Source organism: Mobula hypostoma, unplaced genomic scaffold (assembly GCF_963921235.1).
Source record: "Mobula hypostoma unplaced genomic scaffold, sMobHyp1.1 scaffold_53, whole genome shotgun sequence".
NCBI lineage: Eukaryota > Metazoa > Chordata > Chondrichthyes > Myliobatiformes > Myliobatidae > Mobula > Mobula hypostoma.
Window position 1 is genome coordinate 547373 of NW_026948211.1, and position 27790 is coordinate 575162.

General features: G+C 45.8%; 1 protein-coding gene across 1 annotated transcript in view; it reads right to left on the minus strand.

The window, feature by feature from the left end:
* Window positions 1-27790, minus strand: part of LOC134341849 (NACHT, LRR and PYD domains-containing protein 3-like) — a 60478-nt gene that overhangs the window by 22875 nt on the left and 9813 nt on the right. Inside the window, exons 4-10 of the mRNA XM_063039785.1 lie at window positions 23880-24043; window positions 19829-19924; window positions 18350-18479; window positions 15768-16559; window positions 14954-15120; window positions 11297-11468; window positions 11125-11190 (exon numbers count right to left, since the gene is read on the minus strand). Coding sequence (XP_062895855.1) covers window positions 11125-11190; window positions 11297-11468; window positions 14954-15120; window positions 15768-16559; window positions 18350-18377 — 1225 coding nt within the window. The 5' untranslated portion in view covers window positions 18378-18479; window positions 19829-19924; window positions 23880-24043. The remainder of the gene's footprint in view (window positions 1-11124; window positions 11191-11296; window positions 11469-14953; window positions 15121-15767; window positions 16560-18349; window positions 18480-19828; window positions 19925-23879; window positions 24044-27790) is intronic.

A 27790-nucleotide genomic window follows, 5' to 3' on the forward strand; every position in this document is an offset into this window, starting at 1 on the left:
GTGGGGTCTCACAGTGTTTCAGGACCCTGTCAGGTGTGTATGGGGTCTCACAGTGTGTCAGGTCCTGTCAGGAGTGTCTGTGGTCTCACAGTGTGTCATCACCCTCTCGGGGGTGTTTTAGGTCTCACAGTGTGCCTGAACCCTCTCAGGTGTGTGTGGGATCTTAATGTGTGTCAAGACCCTGTTAGGGGTGTGTGGGGTCTCACAGAGTGTCAGAACCGTGTCAATCGTGTGTGGGGTCTCACAGTGTGTCAGGTCCCTGAAGGGGTGTGTGGCATCTTACAGTGTGTCTGGACCCTGCCAGGGTTGTGTGGGGTCTCACTGTGTGTCAGGTCACTGAGTGGTTTGTGGAGTTTCACAGTGTGTCAGAACGCCGTTGTTAGGGGTCTTACAGTGTGTCAGGACTCTCTCAGGTTTGTTGGGGATCTCAGTGTGTTTCAGGACCCTGTCAGTTGTGTGTGGCGTCTCACAGGGTGTCTGATCGCTATCAGGGGTGTGTGTGGTCTCACAGTGTGTCAGGACCCTCTCAGGGTTGTTTGAGGTATCACAGTGTGTCAGGACCTTTTTGGGGCCTGTGGGGTCTCACAGTACGTCAGGGCGCTGTCAGGGGTGTGTGGGATTCCACAGTGTGTCAGGACACTGTGAGTGGTTTGTGGGGTTTCACAGTGTGTCAGGATCTTTTTGTGGTGTGGATGGTATCACAGTGTGTCAGGACGCTGTTGTGGGGGATCTCACAGTGCGTCAGAAACCTCTCAGATGTGTGTGGGATCGCAATGTCTGTCAGGACCCTGTCAGGGTTGTGTGTGGTCTCAAAGTGTGTCAGGACCCTTATGGGGTGTGTCGGGTCTCACAGTGTGTCAGGACCCTATCCAGCGTGTGTGGGGTCTCACAGTGTGTCAGGACCCTGCCAGGGATGTGTGGGATCGCAATGTTTGTCAGGACCCTGTCAGTGGTGTGCGGGGTCTGACAGTGTGACAGGTTCCTGTCAGGAGTGTGTGGGGTTTCACAGTGTGTCAGGAGGCTATGAGTGGTTTGTGGGGTTTCACAGTGTGTCAGGATCTGGTCGTGGGTGTTGGGGGTCTCAAAGTGTGTCAGAACCCTCTCAGATGTGTGTGGGATCGCAAAGTGTGTCAGGACACTGTTAGGGGTTAGTGGCGTCTCACAGTGCGTCAAGTCCCTGTCGGGTGTGTGGGGTCTCACAGTGTGTCAGGACCCTTCTTGGGTGTGTGGGGTATCACAGTGTGTCAGGACCCTATCCAGGGTGTGTGGGGTCTCACAGTGCGTCAGGACCCTGTCAGGGGTATGTGGGGTCTCACAGTTTGTCAGGACCCTGTCAGGGGTGCGTGGCGTCTCACAGTGTGTCAGGACCCTGTCAGGGGGGTGTGGTGCGTCACAGTGTGTCAGGACCCTGTCAGGAGTGTGTGGGGTCTGACAGTGTGTCAGGACTCTACCGGGTTGTGTGGGGTCTCACAGTGTGTCAGGTCCCTCTCGGTGTGTGGGGTCTTACAGCCTTTCATGAGCCTATCAGGGATGTGTGCAGTCTCACAGTGTGACAGGACCCTGTAATGTGGGTGTTGAGTCTTACAGTTTGACAGGACAGTCTCAGGGGTGTGTGGGGTCTTACAGTGTGTCTGGACCCTGTGAGCTATGTGTGGGATCTCACAGTGTGTCAGTACCCTGTCAGGGGGGTCTAGGGTCTCACAGTGTGTCAGGACCCTGTCAGGGATGTGTGGTGTCTCACAGTGTGTCAGGACCCTTTTGGGGTGTGTGGTGTCTCAGTGTGTCAGGAGCCTGCCAGGGTTGTGTGGGGTCGCAATGTGTGTCAAGACCCTGTCAGGTGTGCGTGGCGTCTACAGTGCGTCAGTTCCCTGTCAAGGGTGTGTGGGGTCTCACGGTGTGTCAGGACGCTCTTAGGGTGTGTATGGGGTCTCACAGTGCGTCAGAACCCTGTCAGGTGTGTATGGGGTCTCACAGTGTGTCAGGTCATGTCAGGAGTGTCTGGGGTCTCACAGTGTGTCATCACCCTCTTGGGGCTGTGTAGGGTCTCACAGTGTGTCTGGACTCTCTCAGGTGTCTGCGGGATCTTAATGTGTGTCAGGACCCTGTCAGGGGTGTATGGTGTCTCACAGTGTGTCAGGTCCCTGTCAGGGGTGTGTGGGGTCTCACAGTGTGTCAGGACCCTGTCAGGGTTGTTTGAGGTCTCACGGTGTGTCAGGACCCCGTCAGGAGTGTGTGGGGTCTCACAGTGTGTCAGGTCGCTGTCAGGGGTGTGTGTGGTCTCACACTGTGTCTGGACCTTCTCAGGAGTGTGGGGGATCTTAATGTGCGTCAGGTCCCTGTCAGAGGTGTGTGTGGTCTCACAGTGTGTCAGGACCGGTTTGGGGTGTGTCGGGTCTCACAATGTGTCAGGATCTTGATAGGGGTGTGTGGGGTTTCGCAGTGTGTCAGGTCTTCTCAGGGGTGTGTGGGGTCTTACAGCGTTTCATGAGCCTGTCAGGGATGTGTGTAGTCTCACAGTGTGACAGGACCCTGTCATGGGGGTGTGGGGTGTTAGAGTTTGACAGGACAGTGTCAGGGGTGTGTGGGGTTTCACAGTGTGTCAGGATCTTGATAGGGGTGTGTGGGGTCTCGCAGTGTGTCAGGTCTTCTCAGGGGTGTGTGGTGTCTCACAGTGTGTAAGGTCTGTGTCAGGAGTGTGTGGAATCTCCCAGTGTGTCAGATCCGTGTCAGGGGGGGTGTAGGGTCTCACAGTGTGTCTGGACCCTGTCAGTGGTGTGTGGGGTCTCACAGTGTGTCAGGTCATGTCAGGAGTGTCTGGGGTCTCACAGTGTGTCATCACCCTCTTGGGGCTGTGTAGGGCCTCACAGTGTGTCTGGACCCTCTCAGGTGTCTGCGGGATCTTAATGTGTGTCAGGACCCTGTCAGGGGTGTATGGTGTCTCACAGTGTGTCAGGTCCCTGTCAGGGGTGTGTGGGGTCTTACAGCGTTTCATGAGCCTGTCAGGGATGTGTGTAGTCTCACAGTGTGACAGGACCCTGTCATGGGGGTGTGGGGTGTTAGAGTTTGACAGGACAGTGTCAGGGGTGTGTGGGGTTTCACAGTGTGTCAGGATCTTGATAGGGGTGTGTGGGGTCTCGCAGTGTGTCAGGTCTTCTCAGGGGTGTGTGGTGTCTCACAGTGTGTAAGGTCTGTGTCAGCAGTGTGTGGAATCTCCCAGTGTGTCAGATCCGTGTCAGGGCGGGTGTAGGGTCTCACAGTGTGTCTGGACCCTGTCAGTGGTGTGTGGGGTCTCACAGTGTGTCAGGTCATGTCAGGAGTGTCTGGGGTCTCACAGTGTGTCATCACCCTCTTGGGGCTGTGTAGGGCCTCACAGTGTGTCTGGACCCTCTCAGGTGTCTGCGGGATCTTAATGTGTGTCAGGACCCTGTCAGGGGTGTATGGTGTCTCACAGTGTGTCAGGTCCCTGTCAGGGGTGTGTGGGGTCTCACAGTGTGTCAGGACCCTGTCAGGGTTGTTTGAGGTCTCACGGTGTGTCAGGACCCTTTCGGGAGTGTGTGGGGTCTCACAGTGTGTCAGGTCCCTCTCAGGGGTGTGTGGGGTCTTACAGCGTTTCATGAGCCTGTCAGGGATGTGTGTAGTCTCACAGTGTGACAGGACCCTGTCATGGGGGTGTGGGGTGTTAGAGTTTGACAGGACAGTGTCAGGGGTGTGTGGTGTCTCACAGTGTGTCAGGTCTGTGTCAGGAGTGTGTGGTGTCTCACAGTGTGTCTGGACCCTGTCAGTGGTGTGTGGGGTCTCACAGTGTGTCTGGACCCTGTCAGTGGTGTGTGGGGTCTCACAGTGTGTCAGGACCCTGCCAGTGGTGTGACGGGTCTCACAGTGTGTCAGGACCCTCTCAGGTTTGTGTCCGGTCTCACAGTGTGTCAGGAGCCGGCCAGGGGTGTGTGGTGTCTAACGTTTTCTCAGGAGCCTGTCAAGGGTGTTTGGGGTCTGACAGTGTGACAGGATGTTGTCAGGGGTGCGTGGGTCTCAGAGTGTGTCAGGACACTATCAGGGGTCCGTGCGGTCTCACAGTGTGTCAAGATGTTGGCGATCTGGAAGACCATGTAAGGAATCTGGAGCAGCTGGATGACCTTCGACTCATAAGGGAGAATGAGGCAGTCATAGATGAGAGCTACAGGGAGGTAGTCACACCTAGGCTGTCGGAAGCAGGTCGTTGAGTGATGGTCAGAAGGGGAAAGCGAAGGTGAGCAGACGGGTAGTGCAGAGCACCCCCTGTGGCCATTTCCCTGAATAATATGTTCACCGTTCTGGATACTGTTGGTGGGGACGACCGACCAGGTGTGAGCCATGGTGGCAGGGCCTGCAGCACAGAGTTTGACCCGGTGATGCAGAAGGGTGGGATGGAGAAGAGGAGAGCTGTCATCATTGGAGACACTATAGTCAGGGGAGCAGGCAAGAGATTTTGTGGACGTGAGCAGGATACCCGTATGGTTTGTTGTCTCCCGGGTGCCAGGGTCCGGATGTCTCTGACCGGGTGCACAACATCCTGGTAAGAGAGGGAAAGCAACCAGAAGTCGTGATACATGTTGGGACCAACCACATAGGCAGGAAGAGGGATGAGGTCCTGAAGTGTGAGTTTCGGGAACTAGGCAGAAGGCTGAAGAACAGGACCTCAAGGGTGGCGTTCTTAGGATTGCTGCCAGTGCTACGTGACAGTGATGGTAAGAATTGGAGGAGATGGCAGTTGAATGCGTGGCTGAGGAGTTGGTGCAGGGAGTGGGGGGTTTGGATAATTGGGATCTCTTCTGGGGTATTCTTCAATTATGTGAAGAACAAAAGGATGACAGGAGTGAAGGTAGGTCCATTTAGATAAAGGTGAGAAGATGTGCCTGGAAGCTGTGGAAGTGAGCGAGGTGCTCAATGAATACTTCACTGCAGTTTTCACCAATGAGAGAGAACTTGATGATGGTGAGGACAATATGACTGAGGTTGATGTTCTGGAGCATGTTGATATTAAGGGAGAGGAGGAGTTGGAGTTGCTAAAATACATTAGGACGGATAAGTCCCCTGGGCTCGACAGAATATTCCGCAGGCTTCTCCATTAGGCGAGGGAAGAGATTGCTGAGCCTCTGGCTAGGATCTTTATGTCCTCGTTGTCCACGGGAATGGTACCGGAGCACTGGAGGAAGGCGAATGTTGTCCCTTTGTTCAAAAAAGGTAGTAGGGATGGTCCGGGTAATTATAGACCAGTGAGCCTTATGTCTGTGGTGGGAAAGCTGTTGGAAAAGATTCTTAGAGACAGGATTTATGGGCATTTAGAGAATCATGGTCTGATCAGGGACAGTCAGCATGGCTTTGTGAAGGGCAGATCGTGTCTAACAAGCCTGATAGAGTTATTTGAGGAGGTGACCAGGCACATAGATGAGGGTAGTGTAGTGGATGTGATCTACATGGATTTTAGTAAGGCATTTGACAAGGTTCCACACAGTAGGCTTATTCAGAAAGTCTGAAGGCATGGGATCCAGGGAAGTTTGGCCAGGTGGATTCAGAATTAGATTGCCTGCAGAAGGCAGAGGGTGGTGGTGGAGGGAGTACATTCAGATTGGAGGATTGTGACTAGTGGTGTCCCACAAGGATCTGTTCTGGGACCTCTAATTTTCGTGATTTTTATTAACGACCTGGATGTGGGGGTAGAAGGGTGGGTAGGCAAGTTTGCAGATAACACAAAGGTTGGTGGTGTTGTAGATAGTGTAGAGGAATGTCGAATATTGCAGAGAGACATTGATAGGATGCAGAAATGGGCTGAGAAGTGGCAGATGGAGTTCAACCCGGAGAAGTGTGAGGTGGTATACTTTGGGAAGGACAAACTCCAAGGCAGAATACAAAGTAAATGGCAGGATACTTGGTAGTGTGGAGGATCAGAGGGATCTGGGGTTACATGTCCACAGATCCCTGAAAGTTGCCTCACAGGTAGATAGGCTTATGGGTTGTTGGCTTTCATAAGTCGAGGGATAATGTCTGAGTCGCGATGTAATGATGCAGCTCTATAAAACTCTGGTTAGGCCACACTTGGAGTACTGTGTCCAGTTCTGGTCGCCTCACTATAGGAAGGATGTGGAAGCATTGGAAAGGGTACGGAGGATATTTACCAGGATGCTGCCTGGTTTAGAGATTATGCATTATGATTAGAGATTAAGGGAGCTAGGGCTTTACTCTTTGGAGAGGAGGGGGATGAGAGGTGACATGATAGAGGTCTACAAGATATTAAGAGGAATAGATACAGTGGACAGCCAGCTCCTCTGAACATCTGGAGAGGAGTGATGCTTATGTGAGAATGCTGTTCTTGGACTACAGTTCAGTATTCAACACCATCATTCCCTCCAGGCTTGACAAGAAGCTCAGAGACCTCGGCCTCGACCCTGCCTTGTGCAGCTGGATCGTGGAGTTCCTGTCAGATCACCAGCAGGCGGTAAGAGTGGGCTCCCTCACCTCTGCCCCTCCGACACTCGATGTAGGTGCCCCTCAGGGCTGTGTCCTAAGCTCCCTCCTTTACTCTCTGTATACACATGACTGTGTCGCCACCCACAGCTCCAATCTGCTAATTAAATTTGCTGACGATACTATATTGATTGGCCAAATCTCAAATAATAACGAGGTATCCTACATAGAAGAAGACATCACCCTGACACAGTGGTGTCAAGAAAACAACTTCTCCCTCAATGTCGCAAGAGCAAAGGAGCTGGTCGCAATGTCGCAAGAACAAGAGGAATGGAGACAGGCTAATCCCTATTGACATCAATGATTCTGGGGCTGAGAGGGTGAACAGCTTTAAGTTCCTCGGTATTCACATCACTGAGGATCTCACATGGTCGGTACACACCAGCTGTGTGGTGAAAAAGGCACAACAGCACCTCTTCCACCTCAGATGGTTGAGGAAGTTTGGGATGGGCCCCCAAATGATAACGATTTTCTACAGGGGCACAATTGAGAGCATCCTGACTGTCTGCATCACTGCCTGGTATGGGAACTGTACTTCCCTCAATCGCAGGAACCTGCAGAGAGTGGTGCGGACAGCCCAGCTCATCTGCAGATGTGATCTTCCCACTATTCAGGACATTTCAGAGACAGGGGGTAAAAAGGGCCCGAAGGATCATTCTGGACCCAAGTCTCACCAAGCACAAACTGTTCCAGCTGCTGCCATCCGGGAAACGGTACCGCAGCATAAAAGCCAGGACCAACAGGCTCCGGGACAGCTTCTTCCACCAGGACATCAGACTGATCAATTCACGCTGATACAACTCTAGTTCTGCAAGTGTATACATAAACACACACTCACCGAGCACACTTTACTGTAATTGTGCTGCTGGCACAGAAAAACAATTTTCACGACATGTGTCCATGATATTAACCCTGATTCTGAGAATTTTTATCTGGCTGTTATCTCATTTTTTTTAGATCTGTTATTCATCATCCTCATACTGTCCTCGTTCATATCAATCTAAGTGCGCTCCAGTGCACATGGTGTTTTCTAGAAACTGTTATTAAATTCTTAACTTTCTTTGCATATTTTCCAGATCTGTTTCAGACCAGGATATTATACCAAAATTATACGTCAATATGGGCATAGTGAGTGTTTACTACCTTTGTTCTATTTTTACTGTTCAGCTCTGTTTGGCAGATTTTCTTGATCCTTGATGCAAATTCAGATTTTCTTCAGACTTGCAGTAAATTCAGATTTTCTTTGGTCTTGAAGTAAATTTTGTTGGAAGGTTTTCCTTTATCACACAATTATCTATTTTCTTTGCTTATTGATATCCTAAATATATGTTTCATATTCTGTTGCATTGTATCCTGATGCCCTGTTTTATATTCTGCTGGCTCTATTGCACCATTCTTTATGTTTCATGTTCTGTACTTTTCTAGTCTAAATTTTATGCTTATATCTTTGGAAGTTAGTTCCATTATTTGAATTATTTGTTTTAGCTTGGCTGATGCAAGAGCAAATAATTTTAAATCATCAATGCATAGCTGTGCAAAGGTATAATTCGTATTTTTACCTGATTTTTGTCCGTTTCACTAAATTATAAGCAGGTTTAAAGCCAAAGAAAACCATACTGGCCTTAGTGAGTTGCTCTGGAAAATCCCTCAATTTATTTTGATAATGGTGGTTGTCCCTTTGTGGTTGTAATAGGACGATTATTTTATGCCAATGATTCATCAGATGTTGTAGAAATTTCACAAGTATTGGATGAATTTTATATCTATTTGGAACTTCTCTTAACCATGTGAGGGAGAGAATCAAATGTTTTTTGATAGACAATATTACACTGTAAGATTTCTGCTTTCCACAGGTTTTGAAATAGAATTACATAATCTGTTATCTGTTGTTCATATCCGAACGGTATTCTTTCTGCTCTCCTGTGAGTATATTGTGGTTATCTAAGTAGTTGTTATTAGTTACGAGATGCACGATGCTACAATTATATATATAATTGTCTTATTATTATTAAGAGCCAATAACAACATAGTAGGTGACCATTCAGTAGTCTTATAAATGCAGAATTAAAGCTATCCCTGAGGCTGGTGGTACATACCTTCAGCCTTTTATATCGTCTGCCCCATGGGATTATGAAAGAGACAATGTTTGAGGTGGTTTGCCGTTCAGCTCAGACAAGAAGGGCCAAAAGACCTGTTTCTGTGCTGTAGTTTTTTTATGGTTTCTAGACAACATCCATGTGTAACATCATCCATCACCTTTGTCACATCCTGGAGGAACTCAATCAAGCTGTCAAGACGCAAACCCCATCCAAAACTTTTAATGATTATGGACCTGTATTCCCAGATCACTTTGCTCTACTGCACTCCTCAGCGCCCTACCAGTAACTGTATAAGACCGACCCTGCTTGGTCCTTCCAAAGTGCAACACGTCACACTTGTCTGCAATCTGTCCAATTTATTCTTAAATGTTAAAAAAGAACCCGCATTTACCACCTCGTCTGGCAGCTCATTCCACACTCCCACCACTCTCTGTGAAGAAGCCCCCCCCCCATGTTCCCTTTAAACTTTTCCCCCCTCACCCTTAACCCATGCCCTCTGTCTTTTTTTTTCTCCCCTTGCCTCGGTGGAAAAGGCCTGCTTGCATTCACTCTATCTATACCCATCATAATTTTATATACCTCTATCAAATCTCCCCTCATTATTCTACGCTCCAGGGAATAAAGTCCTAACCTATTCAACCTTTCTCTGTAACTGAGTTTCTCAAGTCCCGGCAACAATGCAAACCTTCTCTGCACTCTTTCAACCTTATTAATATCCTTCTTGTAATTTGGTGACCAAAACTGAACACAATACTCGAGATTCAGCCTCACCAATGCCTTATACAACCTCATCATAACATTCCAGCTCTTATACTCAATACTTTGATTAATAAAGGCCAATGTACCAAAAGCTCTCTTTACGACCCTATCTACCTCTGACACCACTTTTAGGGAATTTTGTATCTGTATTCGCAGATCCCTCTGTTCTACTGCACTCCTCAGTGCCTTACCATTTACCCTGTATGTTCTACCTTGGTTTGTCCTTCCAAAGTGCAATACCTCACACTTGTCTGTATTAAACTCCATCTGCCATTATTCAGCCCATTTTTCCAGCTGGTCCAAGTCCCTCTGCAGGCTCTGAAAACCTTCGTACATCTCCAATCTTTGTATCATCAGCAAATTTGCTGATCCAATTTACCACATTATCATCCAGATCATTGATATAGATGAGAAATAACAATGGACCCAGCACTGATCCCTGTGGCACACCACTAGTCACAGGTCTACTTGTATATTGGTAGAGTCTTTGACAAGGTCCCACATGGGAGGCTCATACAGAAAATTAATATGCTTGGGAACTGTGGGGAATTGTCCTGGCTGGCGGGGATGAACACTGGGAGAAATGTCTTGGCTGGCGGGTGGTGAATCTGTGAAATTATTGTCATGGACTGCTGAGGAAGACACGTCATTGGATATATTTAAAATGCAGGTCGATATGTTCCTGATTAGGAAGAGCGTCAACATTTACAGAAGGTGGGATAATGGGGTTGAGAGGATTTGCGGAGCAAAATTCACTGAGCCGATTGGCTTAATTCTGCTCCTAAGTCTTATGGTTTTAGGGAGCATCTGGAGTATTGCATTCACTTCTGATTGTCCAGCTTTTAGAAGGAATGGAGAGGGTACAGAACAGGTTCATCAGGGTGTTGCCTGGATTCGGTGGCATGTGCTACAAGTAGAGGTTTGATAAACTTGGTTTGTTTACTCTGGAGTTAGAATAGAGATCTGACAGAGGTGTACAAGTTTGAGAGATAAGATTTGGGTCGACAGCCTGTATTTTGTTTGTTATTCTTTTACATAAGACTGGTGTCTAATACCAGAGGGCATTTGGTTAAGATGAGATGTGGTAAATTTACAGCAATTGTGAGTGTTTTTTTTCCATAGAGTTCTGGTACCTGGAATTTACTGTCTGAGTCATGTTGAAGGCAACTACGTTATATATGCTCCTAGATATACATGAATATACAGCAAATGCAAGCATATGGTCAATAATATAAGAAAAGATACCAAAGTATTTTTTTTTAACTTTCCCAGATATTAAAGAGTAAAGAAAAGGGAGAGGGTCGATATCGGACCGCTGAAAAATGATGTTGCAGCTGCAGTAACAGGTGAAAAGGAAATGCCAGACAAACTCTGTGGAACTCACTGGCGGAATTACAAAAATAATGAACATCAGCAAACAGAATTGTGTGTAGTGCTATTACAAAGGAAAAGGGGCTTGGAAGATGAAAGGTCTGAAGATAGAAGAGTCACCTGGACTGGGTCATACAGTGTATCAGGAGCCTGCCTGGGGTGTGTGGGGATTCCCAGAGCATTAGGACCTGGAGTGAAGGCTTCAGCAGAACCAACAGATGGATTAATGGAAAAATAAAATGTAGAATATTCAGGCTGCAAAGAGAGATACTTTGAACTGTTACTTCAATCCAGAGATCAGCGAATGACTAATGGTGAATTTTGATTCCCAGGTTTTGCCAAGTCACAGACTAACATTTGAGATGTGGTTTGAACTGAGCATTTCATCACTCACCTATCAGTTGAGTGGGTAATTCAGATAACCCTTGGGCGATGTTCATGTATTCCTGTGGATCAGGACCTGTTTAAATATAAAAAAAAAATCCATGGAAACAGCTAAAATAATTAAAATAACTAAACTGTTTATTTCAATGTGCCTTTGTGTTCAGTGCATGTTTTTAACGTACCGAGTTCCTGTATTTCCCTCAGTATTCTGTCCAACTTCGGTAACTCAGTCCTCCACATCACAAAGGATTCCCACATCGCCCTCCGGGCCCGGGAGCCTTTGCCCATCACCAAGCTGAGGAAGAGTCTGGAACTCTCTGTCCGGTTTCCCTTCTCTGTCAGTTCAGTGACTTTCTAGAAAAGGAAAGTAATAAATTTACTGTGGAGCAGACAGACAGACATGGAGAATGTGCAGGAAAATATCTGTTCATGGTCCCAGTAGCTTCAGAATTGATGCAGTCACTGGGCTGCTGCCTGATCCTCTCTGGGTTCAGTCGTTAACAGAGAAACAGTAACTGAGGGAAATTCTAAATCAATATTGTGAAAGAATAAGGATTTACTGACACCCCGCAGTATATTCAACGTGATTAATTTACTTATCCATCAATGTCTAACATTACATCAAAAAGATGTGACAACAAGAACGGAAGAGAGGGAGAGCGAGGGAGCAAAAAATAGATGGTGGGCATCACTGAATCGTGGCTGAAAGAAGATGACATTTGTGTGCTCACATCCGAGGATAAATATTTAATCAAAAGGAGAGGCAGGTGGGTGAAAGGGTTTGGCTGACTCTGTTGTCATAAAAAAATGAAATGTCCTTCTAAAGAACTGATAACAGATTGGACGGTGTAGCTGTTAAGATACTGCTTAGCAAAAAAATGACCCTGATCGAACAGTAACCAGGATGTGGGATACAAATTCTAGTGGGAGAGAGAAGAGGCATGTAAAGATTTCAATGTTAAAATAGTCATGGGGAATTTCATTCTGCAGGTAGCTTTGGAAAATCAGGTCAGTGCTGAATCCCAAGTGAGGGAATTTATAGAATGCCGATGAGATGGCTTTTGAGAGAAGCCTATGGTTGAGCCCACTATAGGAAAGGCAAATCTGGATTCGATGTGTATTGCACCAGATTTGATTGGGGAGCTTAAGGTAAATAAACCCTTGAGAGGCAGTGATCATAAAATAGCAGAACTGACACTGCAGTTTCAGAGGGAGAAGGTAAAGTTAGATGTATCAGTTTTACACTGGAATCAAGGAATTACAGAGGCATGAGAGAGGAGCTGGGCAAAAATAAATTGGAAGAGGACATTAGCAGAGGCAACAGCAAAGCAGGAATAGATGAAGATTCTGGGAGTGATTCAGAAGGCGCAGGTAGAGGTAGATAATCCCAAATATGAAGGATTATTCCAAAGGGAGGATGATCAACCGTGGCTGACGAGGAAGTCAATGCAGCACAAAAGCAAAGGAGAGGGCGTAGAGTATAGCAAAATATAGTGGAAAGCTGGAGGACTGGGAAGCTTTTACTAACCAGCAAAAAGCAACTAAAAAGTCATAAGTAGAGAGAATATGAAATATGAAGGGGTGCTGGCTAATAATGTAAAATGCTTACCAAAAGGTTCTTGTGATATATATGTCCTTTCAGGACAACCTATTGATTTTTGATGTCATGCGATATCAGCTTTGTGCGTGGTAGTTCATGTCTAACCAATCTGAATGTTGGACCAGGAAGTTACCGGGAAAGTTGATGAATGGAAGGAAGTGGGTGTTGTCTGCATGGACTTTAGCACGACATTTGACAAGGTACCGCAAAGGAGGGTGGGCAAGAAAGTGCAGTTGCTCAGCAGTCAAGGTAAACTGGTAAATTGGATGAGACAATGCTTTTTGGAAGAAGGCAGAGTGGTTATAGACTGTTGAATCTCTGACTGGGAGTTTGTAACTCGTGCGGTGCCACAGGGATCTGTGCTGGGTCCGTTGTTGTTTGTCATCTCTATCGATGATCTGGATGAAAATGTGGTTAACGGGATCAGCAAATTTGCAGATGACACCAAGAGTGGAGAGTGAGGAAGACTACCAAACGTTGCAGTGGTGTCTAAACCAGCTGAGAAATGGGCTGAAAATGGCGGATGCAATTTAATACAGACAAGTGTGACATGTAGCACTTTGGAAGGACCAAGCAGGGTCAATCTTATACAGTGACCGGTAGGGCACTGAGGAGTGTGGTAGAACAAAGTGATCTGAGAGAACAGGTCCATAATCATTAAAAGTGGCAGCAAAGGTTGATAGATTGGACAGAAAGTATTTGTCACACTCGCCTTCACAAATTAAAATATTGAGTACAGGACGTGAGATATGATGTTGAACGTGTATAAAACGTTGGTGAGGCCTAGTTTTCAGTACTGTGTGCAGATCCGATCACCTACTTCGAGGACAGAGGTAAAGCAGGTTGTAAAGTATGTTGCCTGGACTGGAGGACCTGAGGTATAAGGAAAGACTGAACAGGTTAGGACTTTATGTCTTGGAACACAGAAGATTAAAGGGTGATTTGATAGAGGTACAGAAAATTATGAGGTCCATAGATAGGGTAAATGAGGGGAAACTCTTCACTCAGAGGGTGGTGAGAGTGTGGAACGAGCTAGCAGTGCGAGTGGTACAAGCGGTTAAGAGAAGTCTGGATAGATACATGAATGGAAAGGGTATAGAGCGCCATGGCCCAGTGCAGGTCAGTGGGAATAGGCAGCTTCAGTAGTCAGGTTTCCCTCCCTCAAGTACCGCAGTGAAGCTGGTTGGCCCAATTTACAATCTGACAGTTTAATATTCATCCTGAATTAATGATTTGGGATGAATTTAACCAACGGTCCTGATAAGATGCAAAATTAGTTTTAGACTGAATGCTTGTTCAACAGTCCAGATATGCAGCCCCTGCACATGCACCACACTGATAAACACAGCGGGTGTGAGAGGAAAAGGTGATGTTGAACCTGTAGTTCCCAGTGCTCCCCACCTTAACAACTGAAAACAGATCTGCTGAAGACAATCAGAGATCAAAGTCTCCATTGTCATGTAGAGCTCCTAGACAGAACATGCAGCAGGTGAATATTGATCACTATTCCCTCTGATACCAGCAGTTTGGTGACAATACATTTGAGATTATCTACCTCTACCTGTGCCTTCTGAATCGCTCCCAGGATCTTCATCTACTCCTGCTTTGTTTTTGCCTCTGTTAGTGTCCTCTTCCAATTTATTTTTGTCCAGCTCCTCTCTCATGCCTCTGTGATTCCTTTATTCCACTGTAATATGGATACATCTAACTTTACCTTCTCCCTCTCAAACTGCAGTGGGAGTTCGGTGAAGGATGTGGAAGCATTGGAAAGGGTACAGAGGAGATTTACCAGGATGCTGCCTGGTTTAGAGCGTATGCATTAAGATCAGAGATTAAGGGAGCTAGGGCTTTACTCTTTGGAGAGAAGGAGGATGAGAGGAGACATGATAGAGGTGTACAAGATAATAAGAGGAATAGATAGAGTGGATAGCCAGCGCCTCTTCCCCAGGGCACCACTGCTCAATACAAGAGGACATGGCTTTAAGGTAAGGGGTGGGAAGTTCAAGGGGGATTTTAGAGGAAGTTTTTTTACTCAGAGAGTGGTTGGTGCGTGGAATCCACTGCCTGAGTCAGTGGTGGAGACAGATACACTAGTGAAGTTTAAGAGACTACTAGACAGGTATATGGAGGAATTTAGGTGGGGGCTTATATGGGAGGCAGGGTTTGAGGGTTGGCACAATGTTGTGGGCCGAAGGGCCTGTACTGTGCTGTACTATTCTAATACACTAAATACACTCACCTCATTTTCTTCTCTACTGAAATGTCCCTCCTTTGTCAACATCCAACCGAGTCTTTCAACCTTTTCTTCAATTGCTTGTATGAGTCTGTCTCTGTAGAACTTTGTCAGTTGGTACAGTCGATATTCCTCCCCCTGTGCCAGGAGGTCAGAGATTGTAAACCCTGGCTCTGCAAATATAAAAAGAGAATGTCAACTCAAACTGAAATATTGCTTATCTCCACCGCTCTCACCCAACTCAACTTCACAGTGAATGGTGGTGCTGGCTTTAAGGGCTGAATAGCCTACTCCTGCACCTATTGTCTATTGTCAACAAACCAGTCATGTCTTGAACCTCAGTGTTCACCTGCCTTCAACTGGAAACATGGATTTTGTCCTAATCTCCGACACTGGACTAAAACCGACCCATCAATGCGCTGGGCATGACGTTACCAGAAGGATCACATACACCAGAACCCTGTCTCTCCCACCGTCCCACCCACTCACCTATAGCAGTTTAAGATGGGCAATAAATGTTGAGACAGTCAAGGATAATCGCTTCCCAGAGACACTCTCTCCATCCTGGCGAATACATTTCTCATAACTCAACTCCTGGAAATACTCTCTTACCTGGACAGCTGCATTTCCTCTAATATCACAGCCTGGAAATCATCAGAGCAGGTGGTACATTTCCAGTAGTGGGGTTAACGGGTGCCTCACTACACCACATTCACCACACCGACACATTTCCCCTCTCTGACCAACCCTCCAACAAGGAATCACATTTACCCGCTTCCTGCCTCATTCTACGAACACATCACCCTCATATTTCACTCACCTGCTCCTTGTTGGACACTTGACCATTTCATGTTCAATGAGCTTCCGAGCTGACGGACAGTCGCCTCACTTGTACCGGTTCCAGGGTCCTGCTCAGTGTCTCTGACGTCACTGTCTCTGGGCTGACAGACAGTCGCCTCACTTGTACCGGTTCCAGGGTCCTGATCAGTGTCTCTGACGTCACTGTCTCTGGGCTGACAGACAGTCGCCTCACTTGTACCAGTTCCAGGGTCCTGCTCAGTGTCTCTGACGTCACTGTCTCTGGGCTGACAGACAGTCGCCTCACTTGTGCCGGTTCCAGGGTCCTGATCAGTGTCTCTGACGTCACTGTCTCTGGGCTGACAGACAGTCGCCTCACTTGTACCGGTTCCAGGGTCCTGCTCAGTGTCTCTGACGTCACTGTCTCTGGGCTGACAGACAGTCGCCTCACTTGTACCGGTTCCAGGGTCCTGATCAGTGTCTCTGACGTCACTGTCTCTGGGCTGACAGACAGTCACCTCACTTGTACCGGTTCCAGGGTCCTGATCAGTGTCTCTGACGTCACTGTCTCTGGGCTGACAGACAGTCGCCTCACTTGTACCGGTTCCAGGGTCCTGCTCAGTGGCTCTGACGTCACTGTCTCTGGGCTGAACTTGCTCCATATCCGCTGCGGCCGGACCGCATTCCATTGGGACATTGCTCTCAATCTGACCCTGCTTTGGTACCTTGCTTCCTGTGTCCCGATCATCTTCCCTCGATGAGTTGCCTGGTAAAAACCTCCTGAGTACTTTCTGTACCCGATTTAATTTCCCACCTGAAATAAATGATGAATAGCAGGTTTAGCGTGATTTATACTCGAACAAGGATTCACAATGCGTGTCTGCAATGGAGCCGAGACTCTGGCTGACCAGTTTTGGAGTGGGACTGTGCTGGTGAATGTGAACCACACTTCCTGCTAGGTGACCATCACAATAAGCTGGTGTCTGGACACATCCACTCCCAGAAAGTAAACTGGATAGACACAGTAATACTGATCACCGACTACGCATTAGTTGAACACACTGATAACCAGCGGTTATTAATGGAATGGCATCAGGTGATACCGGGAATTATCACCGGGATTATTTTCCACAAACATAAATCTCCCTGGGTCACAAACTGTCCAGTCACCTGCGTCACTCACAGACAAGCCACTGGATTACTCATGGTCCGATCCCCTAGATCACACGTTCTCCATTTGCTTTGTCACACATTGTCTAGTCCCCTGAGTCACAGACTGACCATAACCTTGAAGCCCATGATGCCTGGTGCCCTGGGTCCCATCCCGTCTCCTGGATGATGATTGTCATGTAACAACTATACAAGTCATTGGCAAAGGGAGAGTCTTGCGTGCAGTTCTAGTAGCTAAACTTAAAGTCTCACTTTTGCCATTGCTAATCTATAGGATGGATGTGATTCAGCTGGAAAGTGTGTAGAGGAGATTGACAAGTATGTTACTGGACGGGGCTATTTGGTTTTTGTGTTATATGGTTCGACTGGGACAGTTTGCCCTGGATCAGGGGAGCTTGAAGGGTGACCTTACACACGTACATAAAGTAATCAGGGGTGCAGATGGGGTGGATAGTCATAGTCTTTTTCCCAGGTTAGGGGAGTCTGAGACTCGAGGGCAGGAATTTAAAATTATGTATAAAGCAAAAAATGTAGTGTTACTACAAGGTATCCAAAGGTTGTTTAAAATGAGAAAAAGTCAACATGATTTGAGAGGAACATGTACATTTCAAAAACAAAGGATAAGAACAAATGTAAAAAAAAATGATTGTATTTCAGTCAGAGGGGTGAATCTATGGAACAGTTGTAATGAGAATTTAAAAACATGCACCACACTTAACAAGTTTAAAAAAATATTTAAAAATAATTTAATGACCAAATATAAAAATACATGATTTAAAATGAATGGGAGTAATGTAAACAAATGATACTTGGAATTGGATTTTGTGTTGAAAGATTATGATTTTTTTTGATGTGATGATTGACTCCAAATATGTTTTTTGTATAAGTAAGAAGGGTAGGCATAATAAGCTGTAGCTTCAGCTTACACCCTTTGTCAGTGTTAAAGAATATCATTGCTTCCTTTTTTTTATTATTTAATTTTGTCTTATGATTTTTTTTTGTTATGTTTGTACTGACCAAAATAAAATTTCATTCATTCATTCAAAAGGGACTGAAGGGGCAATTTTTCATGTGGAAGATGATGGGTATAAATTACATGCAGCCAGAGGATTAGATTAATAAAATTAGAGTTGAGAAGATGTGGGCAGGAAAATGGATAAAAGAAGTCTGCAAGGGAAATTTGGGAAAAGCTGCTGGGAATTCGCACAAGCTGAGACGCATTTAGAACAGCATGAATTCATTGGGCCGAAGGGCCTGTTTCCCGGCTGTAATCTCTGTTTTATTGCACCTGGAATCACGGAGTTGAGCTCAAGCACAATGCCCACCGGAGACAGAGACAGTTGGTCACTGGTTATACCGGGTCTCCCATCAGAGACACTGGGAATTTTAATTCAGGTAGCAGATCATCTCAAGAGGGAAATATTGAGAACTCACGTTTACCATTTGGCCGCAGACCAGGCATGGATCGGGGTATTAAAACAGAATCATAATCAGGTTTATTATCACCTGCATGTGACGTGAAATTTGTTAACTTAGCAGCAGCAGTTCAATGCAATACATAATCCTGCAGGAAAAAATAATAATGAATAAAATAAATAATAATAATAATAAATAAGCAAGTAAACCAATTACATATATTGAAAAGATCTTTTTAAAAATGTACTGAAACAGAAAGACCATATATTTTAAAAAAAAAGTAAGGTAGTGTCCAAAGATTGAATGTCCATTTGGGAATTGGATGGCAGAGGGGAATAAGCTGTTCCTGAATCTCTGAGTGTGTGCCTTCAGGCTTCTGTACCTGCTTTCTGAGAGTAACAGTGAAAAAAGGGCATACCCTGGGTGCTGGAGGTCTTTAATAATGGATGCTGCCTTTCTGAGACACCGTTTCCTAAAGATGTTTTGGGTACTTTGTAGGCTAGTACCCAAGATGGAGCTAACAAGATTTACAACCTTCAGCAGCTTCTTTCGGTCCTCTGCAGTAGCCCCTCCATACCAGACAGTGATGCACCAAACCAGACCACAGGTTTATCTCAAATGAAGTGTCTCCTGATCCTCAGCCATTTCCAAGGCTGGCAATGTTCTCAGCTCGGTTATAGAAAACAGACTTTGGAAAATTCCCCTGATCTACTTTGTGCATCGAGGTGGGAGTTGATAGCTGCCCTGCCAAAACCTGAAATGTTGTGTTATCACATAATATCTGAAATCCCGGAAATGCTCTTATCATTGGCCTTTGAATTTTATAAATGAAAGTTGGAGATCTCTTTCACCTCTAAACAGGCCTTGATGTGCAGCAAACCCTGAACCTGGATTTTTACGTAACAAACAACACCGCTGTCACATTCCCGTTTGTGTTTCACTCTCAACCTGCTGATTCAGGGTCTCCGGCTCCTTTCACTCAGGTGAAGCTTTGCCTGCAACTGTTCGACTGAACGATTGCACAAAGCAGAGTGGATGTGGCAAAGTTGTTTCTCATGATGGAGGAGTCTAGTACGAAAGGGCATGACTTAAGGATTGAAGGGCGCCCATTCAGAACAGAAATGCGATTTTTTTTTGTAGCCAGAGGGTGGTCAATCTATGGAATTTGTTGCCATGGGCGTCAGTGGAGGCCAAGTCACTAGGTGTATTTAAGGCAGGGATTGATAGGTATCTGAGTAGCCAAGTCATCAAAGGTTATGGTGAGAAGGCAGGGGAGTGGGACTAAATGGGAGAATGGATCAGATAAAATGGCGGAGCAGACTCAATGGGCCGAATGGCCGACTTCTGCTCCTTTGTCTTATGCTTGACCAGTGGGATCAATGACACTGCTTGATGAAACTTTTCTCTGCCCTGTTAGCGCCTGTGTAAGTTTCTTCATCTGAACTATTGTGCACCAACAGGGCAGAGGTTTAATTATAAAGATCCCAGTGAACGTACCTGTAGCCATTCTGATTCTGACTGACGATTGTTGATTGTCGTTGTCTTGTTTACATTTGGTCGCAGTGCAGGACAGCCCCACCTGCTGGTGATGCCCTGAATTACACACAACATGCAGACAGTGAGTCAGAGAGAGTAGGATTTCTTTGAAAATGTGACAGTATTGCCATTCCCTGTATCAGAGCAGCAGTTGGCTTAGGAACCAAACATTCCCTGTTAACATCAACTTCCACTCCATGTCTGTATGTCTGTCCAGCAATATCTGACGAATCTTACTGACAGTCACAGAGCAACAGAGCACAGACACAGACCCTTCAGCCCATCCAGACAATGCTGACCACAGTGCCCACAGAGATGGTCCCAATTTCCTGTGTCGGGCCCATTTCCCTCCTGGCCTCTTCACTCCATCTGCACATCCCAACTGCCTCATCCACTTCCTCTGGCAGGTCCCTCCACATCATCACCAAACTCTGCATGAAACCGTTGCTGCTCGTGTTGGTTTTACAATCTATTTACCACTCCTCTGCCCATTTAGATACCCTATAAACTACGATAATCTTCACTGTGAGTACCATCTACAAATTTTATTACATCCGTGAACTTACTGGTCAAGCCTTGTGCACTTGCATTCGAATCATTGCTATCAAATAATGAATATCAAATGTCCCAGCTTGTAGCTTTGCGGAACACCACTAGTTACCCGCCTCCATTCTGAGGAGAAATCTTCAACCACCACTCTTTGCTTGCTACTTTCAAGGCAATTTTTAAATCCATCTAATTTTCTCTCTCTGTACCGCATGGGACCTTATCTTCCAGATCAAGCTGTCATGAGGCATCTTGCCAAAGGCTTTACTGTAGTTCAATGTACAACATCCACTCCCCCACCCTCAGTGACAATCATCTTCAAAACCTTAAACAGTATTGTTGAACACAACTTTCCATACACAATGCCATGGTGACTCCTGATCAGTCTCTGTCGAAACAAGTGTTGGTTGATATTCTGTCTGTGACTGGTCCATATTGTGGAAAATTATCTCCGGCACCTGCCCTTCCATTTTCTCCACTTACCATCAAAAAGCCAAAATGGCAACCCGTAGTAAGATTATGTTTCTCCAAACGCTCAAAATTCCTGTCCCCAAGTATCCGTTCCAAGGGTTGGCCCACGGCCAATGTAACACTCACTGGTCTATAATCCCCAGGATTAAACCCAATGGGTTTATTGAATTATGGAACAACAGTTGACGGCCTCCAATCATGTGTTACTATCCCTGTGGCCAGAGAGGATACAATGATCATTGTCAATACCTGGTAACCTCCCCCCTCACTTCCTCTAGTAATGTGGTGTGTATTGGTAGATTGTACATCTCTTTCTGAACATTGCCATGTTGCTATGTTATCATCACAATCACTGTCCATGTCATTGGTAACTCTGCGGCAAAGCATTCATTCAGCACCTCGCCTATCACCACATCCTCCAGGCACGTTTCCACCTTTGCCCCTGAGTAGTCTGAGTCCTACCCTCAATCTCTTCACCCTCCTCTTCTTCACCCACATGTAGAACGCCTTGGGCTTTCCTTCATCCTACCTCCCAAGGACACCTCAAGTTCCCTTCAACCTCTAAGTCACTTCTTAAGCTCCTTCCAGGCTACCTCATAATTCTCTTGTGCCTTGCTTTTATATATATATTATATTATATTTATATGTAACAATTACAGCACAGAAACAGGCCATCTCAGCCCTTCTAGTCCGTGCCGAACTCTTACTCTCACCCAGTCCCAGCGACCTGCACTCAGCCCATAACCCTCCATTCCTTTCCTGTCCATATAGCTGTCCAATTTAACTTTAAACAACAACATAGAACCTGCCTCAACCACTCCTGCTGGAAGCTCGTTCCACACAGCTACCACTCTCTGAGTAAAGAAGTTCCCCCTCGTGTTACCCCTAAACTTTTGCCCTTTAACTCTCAACTCATGTCCTCTTGTTTGAATCTCCCCGACTCTCAATAGAAAAATATTCCTTCCTAAACCTGAGTAATGGTTCCTTTTTCCTCTTGCTTAAATGTTCCCATCTCTTGTGAACCACGGCTCGTTTATATAAACATTCTTTCACTGTGTGTGGAACAAATCTACCCTGACCGCATACAAGTGTTCCTGAAACAATTTTCACAGTTCCGTTGTGCATCTCCCTTTGAAAATGTTTTCCCAATTTGCTCCGAATACCATTCTAACTATCCACCCACTAATTAAATACTGCCTCATATCATCTGCTACTATCCTTGTCCATGACTATGATAAAAGCTGTGGTGATGTGGTCAATATCTCAAAAAGGTCACCCATCGTGACATCTGTCACCAGACCAGCATCATTGCCTCATACTAGATACAGTATGGCAACTCCTCCAGTTAGCCCATCCACATACTGTGTCAAGAATCCTTCCTGGACACACAACACATTCTGCCCCATTGACACATTTTGGAACAAGGAGGTGGGATCAACATCAGGAAAGTTGAGTTCAACAATGATAATAACCTTGTTGCTTTTGCACCTTTCCCAACGCTGCCAAGTTATCTGCTCTCATCATCCCTGTGGCTTTGGGGGAGGCCTATAGAATGCTCCCAGAATGATAGCCCCCTTCTCGTTTCTGACTTTCACCTACATTGATTTCCTCTGTTTATGTAGCAATGATACCATCCCTAATTAGTAAGACAATTCTCCCCCATTCAAACCGGCCCCCCACCCCCATATGTGTTATGAAACAACTAAAACCTGGAGCATCAAACACCAATCCTGCCCTTGTAACAGTCAGGTCTGTTGTAATGGTGATAACATACCATCCATGTTCTAAGTTACTCCTATTCTTATTACTTATTGTATTGAATTAAGCACATTTCCAACTGACTACCTGATGCCCTGTCCACAACCGATCCTTCCACAGTCTCTCTAGACATTGCATCTACCTTTATATCAACTCTTCTATCATCTGACCAAACACTCCGGTTCCCATCCTGCAAGGACTGAGTTTAAACCAGCCTTGCCAGCTCCAGCGGACCTGGCTTCAAGAATATTTGTTCATCTCAAATACAGATATAACCCATGCCTTTGGTACAGGGTCAAATGGGAACATAACTTCATTGTAAAACCTAATTCTGCTTAATCTCAGATTCGTAGGTTCTGACATTTATTAGTACTTGATGACGACAGGGTATGTAAATGCAAATTATTGATTAGCATTTGCTAGTTAGGACTGAATGAAATGTGGTGCTGGGACATTTGGCTTCGAGAGGGTTTGCTCTTAGCAAAGGCTTGCACGACCATATATTCGAAGGCAAGTATGTCATTACCATAATACGATAATACAAAGGAGCAGTAGTTGGCCATTGAGTCTGCTCCGCCATTTTATCATGAGCTGATCCATTCTCCCATTTAGTCCCACTCCCCTGCCTTCTCACCATAACCTTTGATACCCTGGCTACTCAGATACCGACCAATCTCTGCCTTAAGTACACCCAATGACATGGCCTCCACTGCCGCCTGTGGCAACAAATTCCATAGATTCACCACCCTCTGTCTAAAAAAAATTGTTTGCATTTCTGTTCTGAATTGGCGCCCTTCAATCTTTAAGTCATGCCCTCTCGTACTAGACTCCCCCATTATGCCACATCCACTTTGTCCATGCGGAGGAATCAATGACATGTTGCTGCAGTTCATGGTAATTCCACATTTCTGCAGTCACTACAGCAGGAAACAACTGCGGCGTCTTCTAAAGAGTCAAAATTCTCAATGCATTTTGAGATAATTGTGACCTAAAACAGCCAAGCAAGGAAACATCAGAAATGATGTTTGAAATGAGCAAATGATATGAGGGAATGTGCGTGGCTTCACAGAGCTGATGCTGACAGCACATTAGTAGATCTGGAATGATTGCAATTGGGCCTGATAGAGGCATAAATGGTATTTCTAGGCTTATTAAGTCTCACTTCAGCTATTTCCTACGTTCCAAAGTTCAGAAATGTAATGTCTAAAGGACTAGCGTTTGAGTAAATGAGACTCACCAAACTTTCTCCTGAGTGAATCAATGGAAACCGTGATTCAGAAGAGTTCTCTCCGGTTGGTGCTCTCAGTCCTCGGGCTGGTTCATTGTTGCTGTTCCCTCATCTTCAGTTGTGGTTTTCTTCCAGTTGTGGGCTTTTCTTCCAATAAATCTCTCAGCCCAGATCTAACTTTAAACAGAGAGATAATGAAGCATGTTACTAATACAAAGGAGAACAAAGCATTAAACTCATTGAAATTTTAATTTTGAACAGATATATAATGATCCAAGTGAAGAAATCTGTAACTGCCCCTCACACTTTACAAAACATGACATGGGATACAAAAGAACAGACACAAAATGCTGGAGGAACTCAGCAGGCCAGGCAGCATCTGCATGTCAACTCCACTCTCTTCCATAGATGCTGCCTGGCCTGCTGAGTTCCTCCAGCATTTTGTGTGTGTAACATCCACGCCCGGACAATCAGGCGGAAAGCAGTTACTTTCCCCAAGCACTAACCTTGATCACCAGCTCTACTCACTAACCCACCCTCCACACTCATTCCACTACTCACTAACCCACCCTCCACACTCATTCCACTACTCACTAACCCACCCTCCACACTCATTCCACTACTCACTAACCCACCCTCCACACTCATTCCACTACTCACTAACCCACCCTCCACACTCATTCCACTACTCACTAACCCACCCTCCACACTCATTCCACTACTCACTAACCCACCCTCCACACCCCACACACTACTAGTTTAACATCTCCTGACAGTTCTAGACTCTCCTGTGCCCAACATCACTTTGTGGACATACAACCAATGTCAGTCTCATATGTCCAGACTCTCCTGTGCCTAACGTCACTTTATGGACATGCAATCAATGTCAGTCTCATATGTCCAGACTCTCCTGTGCCCAACGTCACTTTATGGACATGCAATCAATGCTCTACAGCTATCTTACATTATGTATTGTCTTTTGTTTGTTAATGTGGTCTCCATCATTTTGGTTTTTTTTCCTGCCTTGCTTTGGATCCAGAGCAACAATTACCTTTTTCTCCTTTACACTTGCCTACTGGAATGACATTTAGCAATTTTGAATCTTGAACCCTCGGGAAAATACCATGGCCAACCACATTATCTATACTCCCTCTTGATTTCATAAACTACAATGTCACCCTCATCCTCCTCTGGAATAAAGAACCAGCTCGGCCAACCTCTTCCTATGACTCGACCCTCTAGTCCAGGCAGCATCTTCAGCAATCTCGTCTGCACCCTCTCCAGATTGATAATATCTTTCCTACAGTAGGTTGAACACAACTGTACATAAGACTCTGCACCAACAATTTATATCACTGCAATATAATGCCATAATCCAGCACTCAACGCCCTAACTGATGAAGACAGGATGATTAAAGCCTTCTTTTTCACCCTCTATACTTGCACGCCGACTTTCAGTGAACTGTACTCTTGTACTCCCAGGTCGCTCTGCTCCACAACACTCGGTGCCCTCCCATTCACTATACCAGTCCCACCTAGTTTGACTATCCAAAGTGCACCATCTCTCACTTGTCCAAGTTGAAAACCATTTGACATTCCACAACTGACCAAGATGTCTCTGAAATTCATTGTCACCTGTTGCCTTATCAACCAGTCTCCCGAATTTAGTCTCCCTGTATACCCATGACTGTGTCGCCACAGACAGCTGTAATCTGCTATTTAAATTTGTCGACGACACTACATTGACTGGCCTCCTTTCAAACAATAATGAGGTGGCCTACAGGGAGGAAGTCATCTCTCTGACACAGTGGTGGCAACATAACAACCTTTCCGTCGAATGTCGCAAAAAACAAAGGAGCTGGTTGTGGATTACAGGAGGAGTGGAGACGGGCTAACCCCTATTGACATCAATGGATCTGGGGCTGAGAGAGTAAACAGCTTTAAGTTCCTCGTCATCCACATCACCGAAGACCTCACGTTGTCTGTTCACACCAGCTATGTGGTGAAAGAGGCACATAAGCTCTTCTTTCACCTCAGACGGTTGAGGAAGTTCGGTATTGCCCCCCAGATCCCAAGAACTTCCTGTAGGGGACACAATTGGGAGCATCCTGACTGGCTGCGTCACTGCCTGGTGTGGGAACTGTACCTCCCTCAATCACAGGAACCTGCAGAGAGTGGTGCGGACAGCCCAGTGCATCTGTAGTTGTGAACTTCCCACTATTCAGGACATTTACAGAGACAGGTGTGTGAAAGGGGCCCAAAGGATCATTGGGGACCTGGGTCACCCCATCCACAATCTATTCCAGCTGCTACCATCCGAGAAACGGTACAGTAGCATAAAAACCAGGACCTACAGGCTCCAGGACAGCTTCTTCCACCGGGCTATCAGATTAATTAACTCACTTTGATTTGAGGTAATCTATATTATATGGACTGTTCAATTTATTTTAAATTATTATAAATTACTTTGATTGCACAATGCACATTTAGACCGAGAAGATTTTTATTCCTCACATATGTGAAGGATGTAAGAAATCATTTCAATTTAATTCAATTCAGTTCAAACTTGCAAATCGTGCCATGTACATTCATATACAAATCAATGGCATGAATACTGAATTACAGAGGTCTCGACACTGACACACACATCCCACTCATCACAGGCCTCCATTCAAATAAATCCATCATCAGTCATCACCCTCTGCTTCCTGTCATTGAGCACAGAGTGAATCCACCTCGCCAGCTCCCCGTGAATCCCACGTGACTGAACCTTCCAGATCAGCTGCCATGCGGGATCTTGTTACAGACTTTACCAAAGTTCAGATGAACAACATCACTGCCCTAATTCACCCAACTCCCTAGTTAACTCTTAAATAATCTCCAAAATACTTGACAGATATGATGTCCTGTTGGGCAGTGTAGACGGTGATTTCCCCATAACCCATGTCCAACCGCCCGAGACTTCAGGTTCACTGCAGACTTAAAAAATTTCCTATCCCGGCTGTCAAATTACCAACCTGGACTGAAGCCCGTATACTGCCAGTTCCATGTCATCAGAGTCACCAGCCCAATATTATCACCCATACAAAGATACTTTGGTGCGGCGATTTGCTGTGGTGTTCCTGCCATTTCCGATTCACAATCTAAGGTGGAATTGGAACCTAATGACCCTCTGCCGGGGCCGGGGCTCAGGCTGGTTCCCCGGTCTGTACAGAGAATGCAGATACACTTCGGCCTGTCCCCAGCAGCTAAACCAAACACATTTGATTACAATCTTCTTGCTGTGTGGGATCTTGCCCAGCACAGCTGGCTGACACGTTTCCTGCAGAGTAGCAGGAACAAAATCTAAAATTATAAAGTAGAAAATGCTGGGAACTCAGTACATCAGACTACATCTCTGAAAGGACAAATGGTGGAAGACCCAGTTCCACAACTGAGACTGTCCAAGGTGCTGCCGATCTGCTGAGCATTTCCAGTATTTTCTCCTCCTTACTTTAAATTTCCTGCAACTGTAGCATTTTCTCCCTCTTCATTTTAATTCACAGATAGTAACTGATTGTAAAATATCAGCAACACCCTAAACTGTAAATGCCACCCCACCCCAACAAATTTGTTAGTTCTCAGTTCATTCTGACCCTGGTGTAACAGATTCCATCCAGTCAATGCTCACAGCATCCTTTCCTCCCACTGTCACTCTGTTACATTTGCTCCTGAGGCCACTGTCTCTACGCTGAGAAGCGGTGACCACAGAGTGATAAAAAGTGCAACACTTGCTGCAGCTCTGACGGGCTGTTACCCTGGAAACAGAGGAAGTGGCTCACCGAAAGAAAAACAGAAAAAAATATAATAAACTCAACATCAGGTTCTACGAGTTCCATTCTGGCAAAGATTAACACTGCATCCAGTTTGCGGCAATGGGA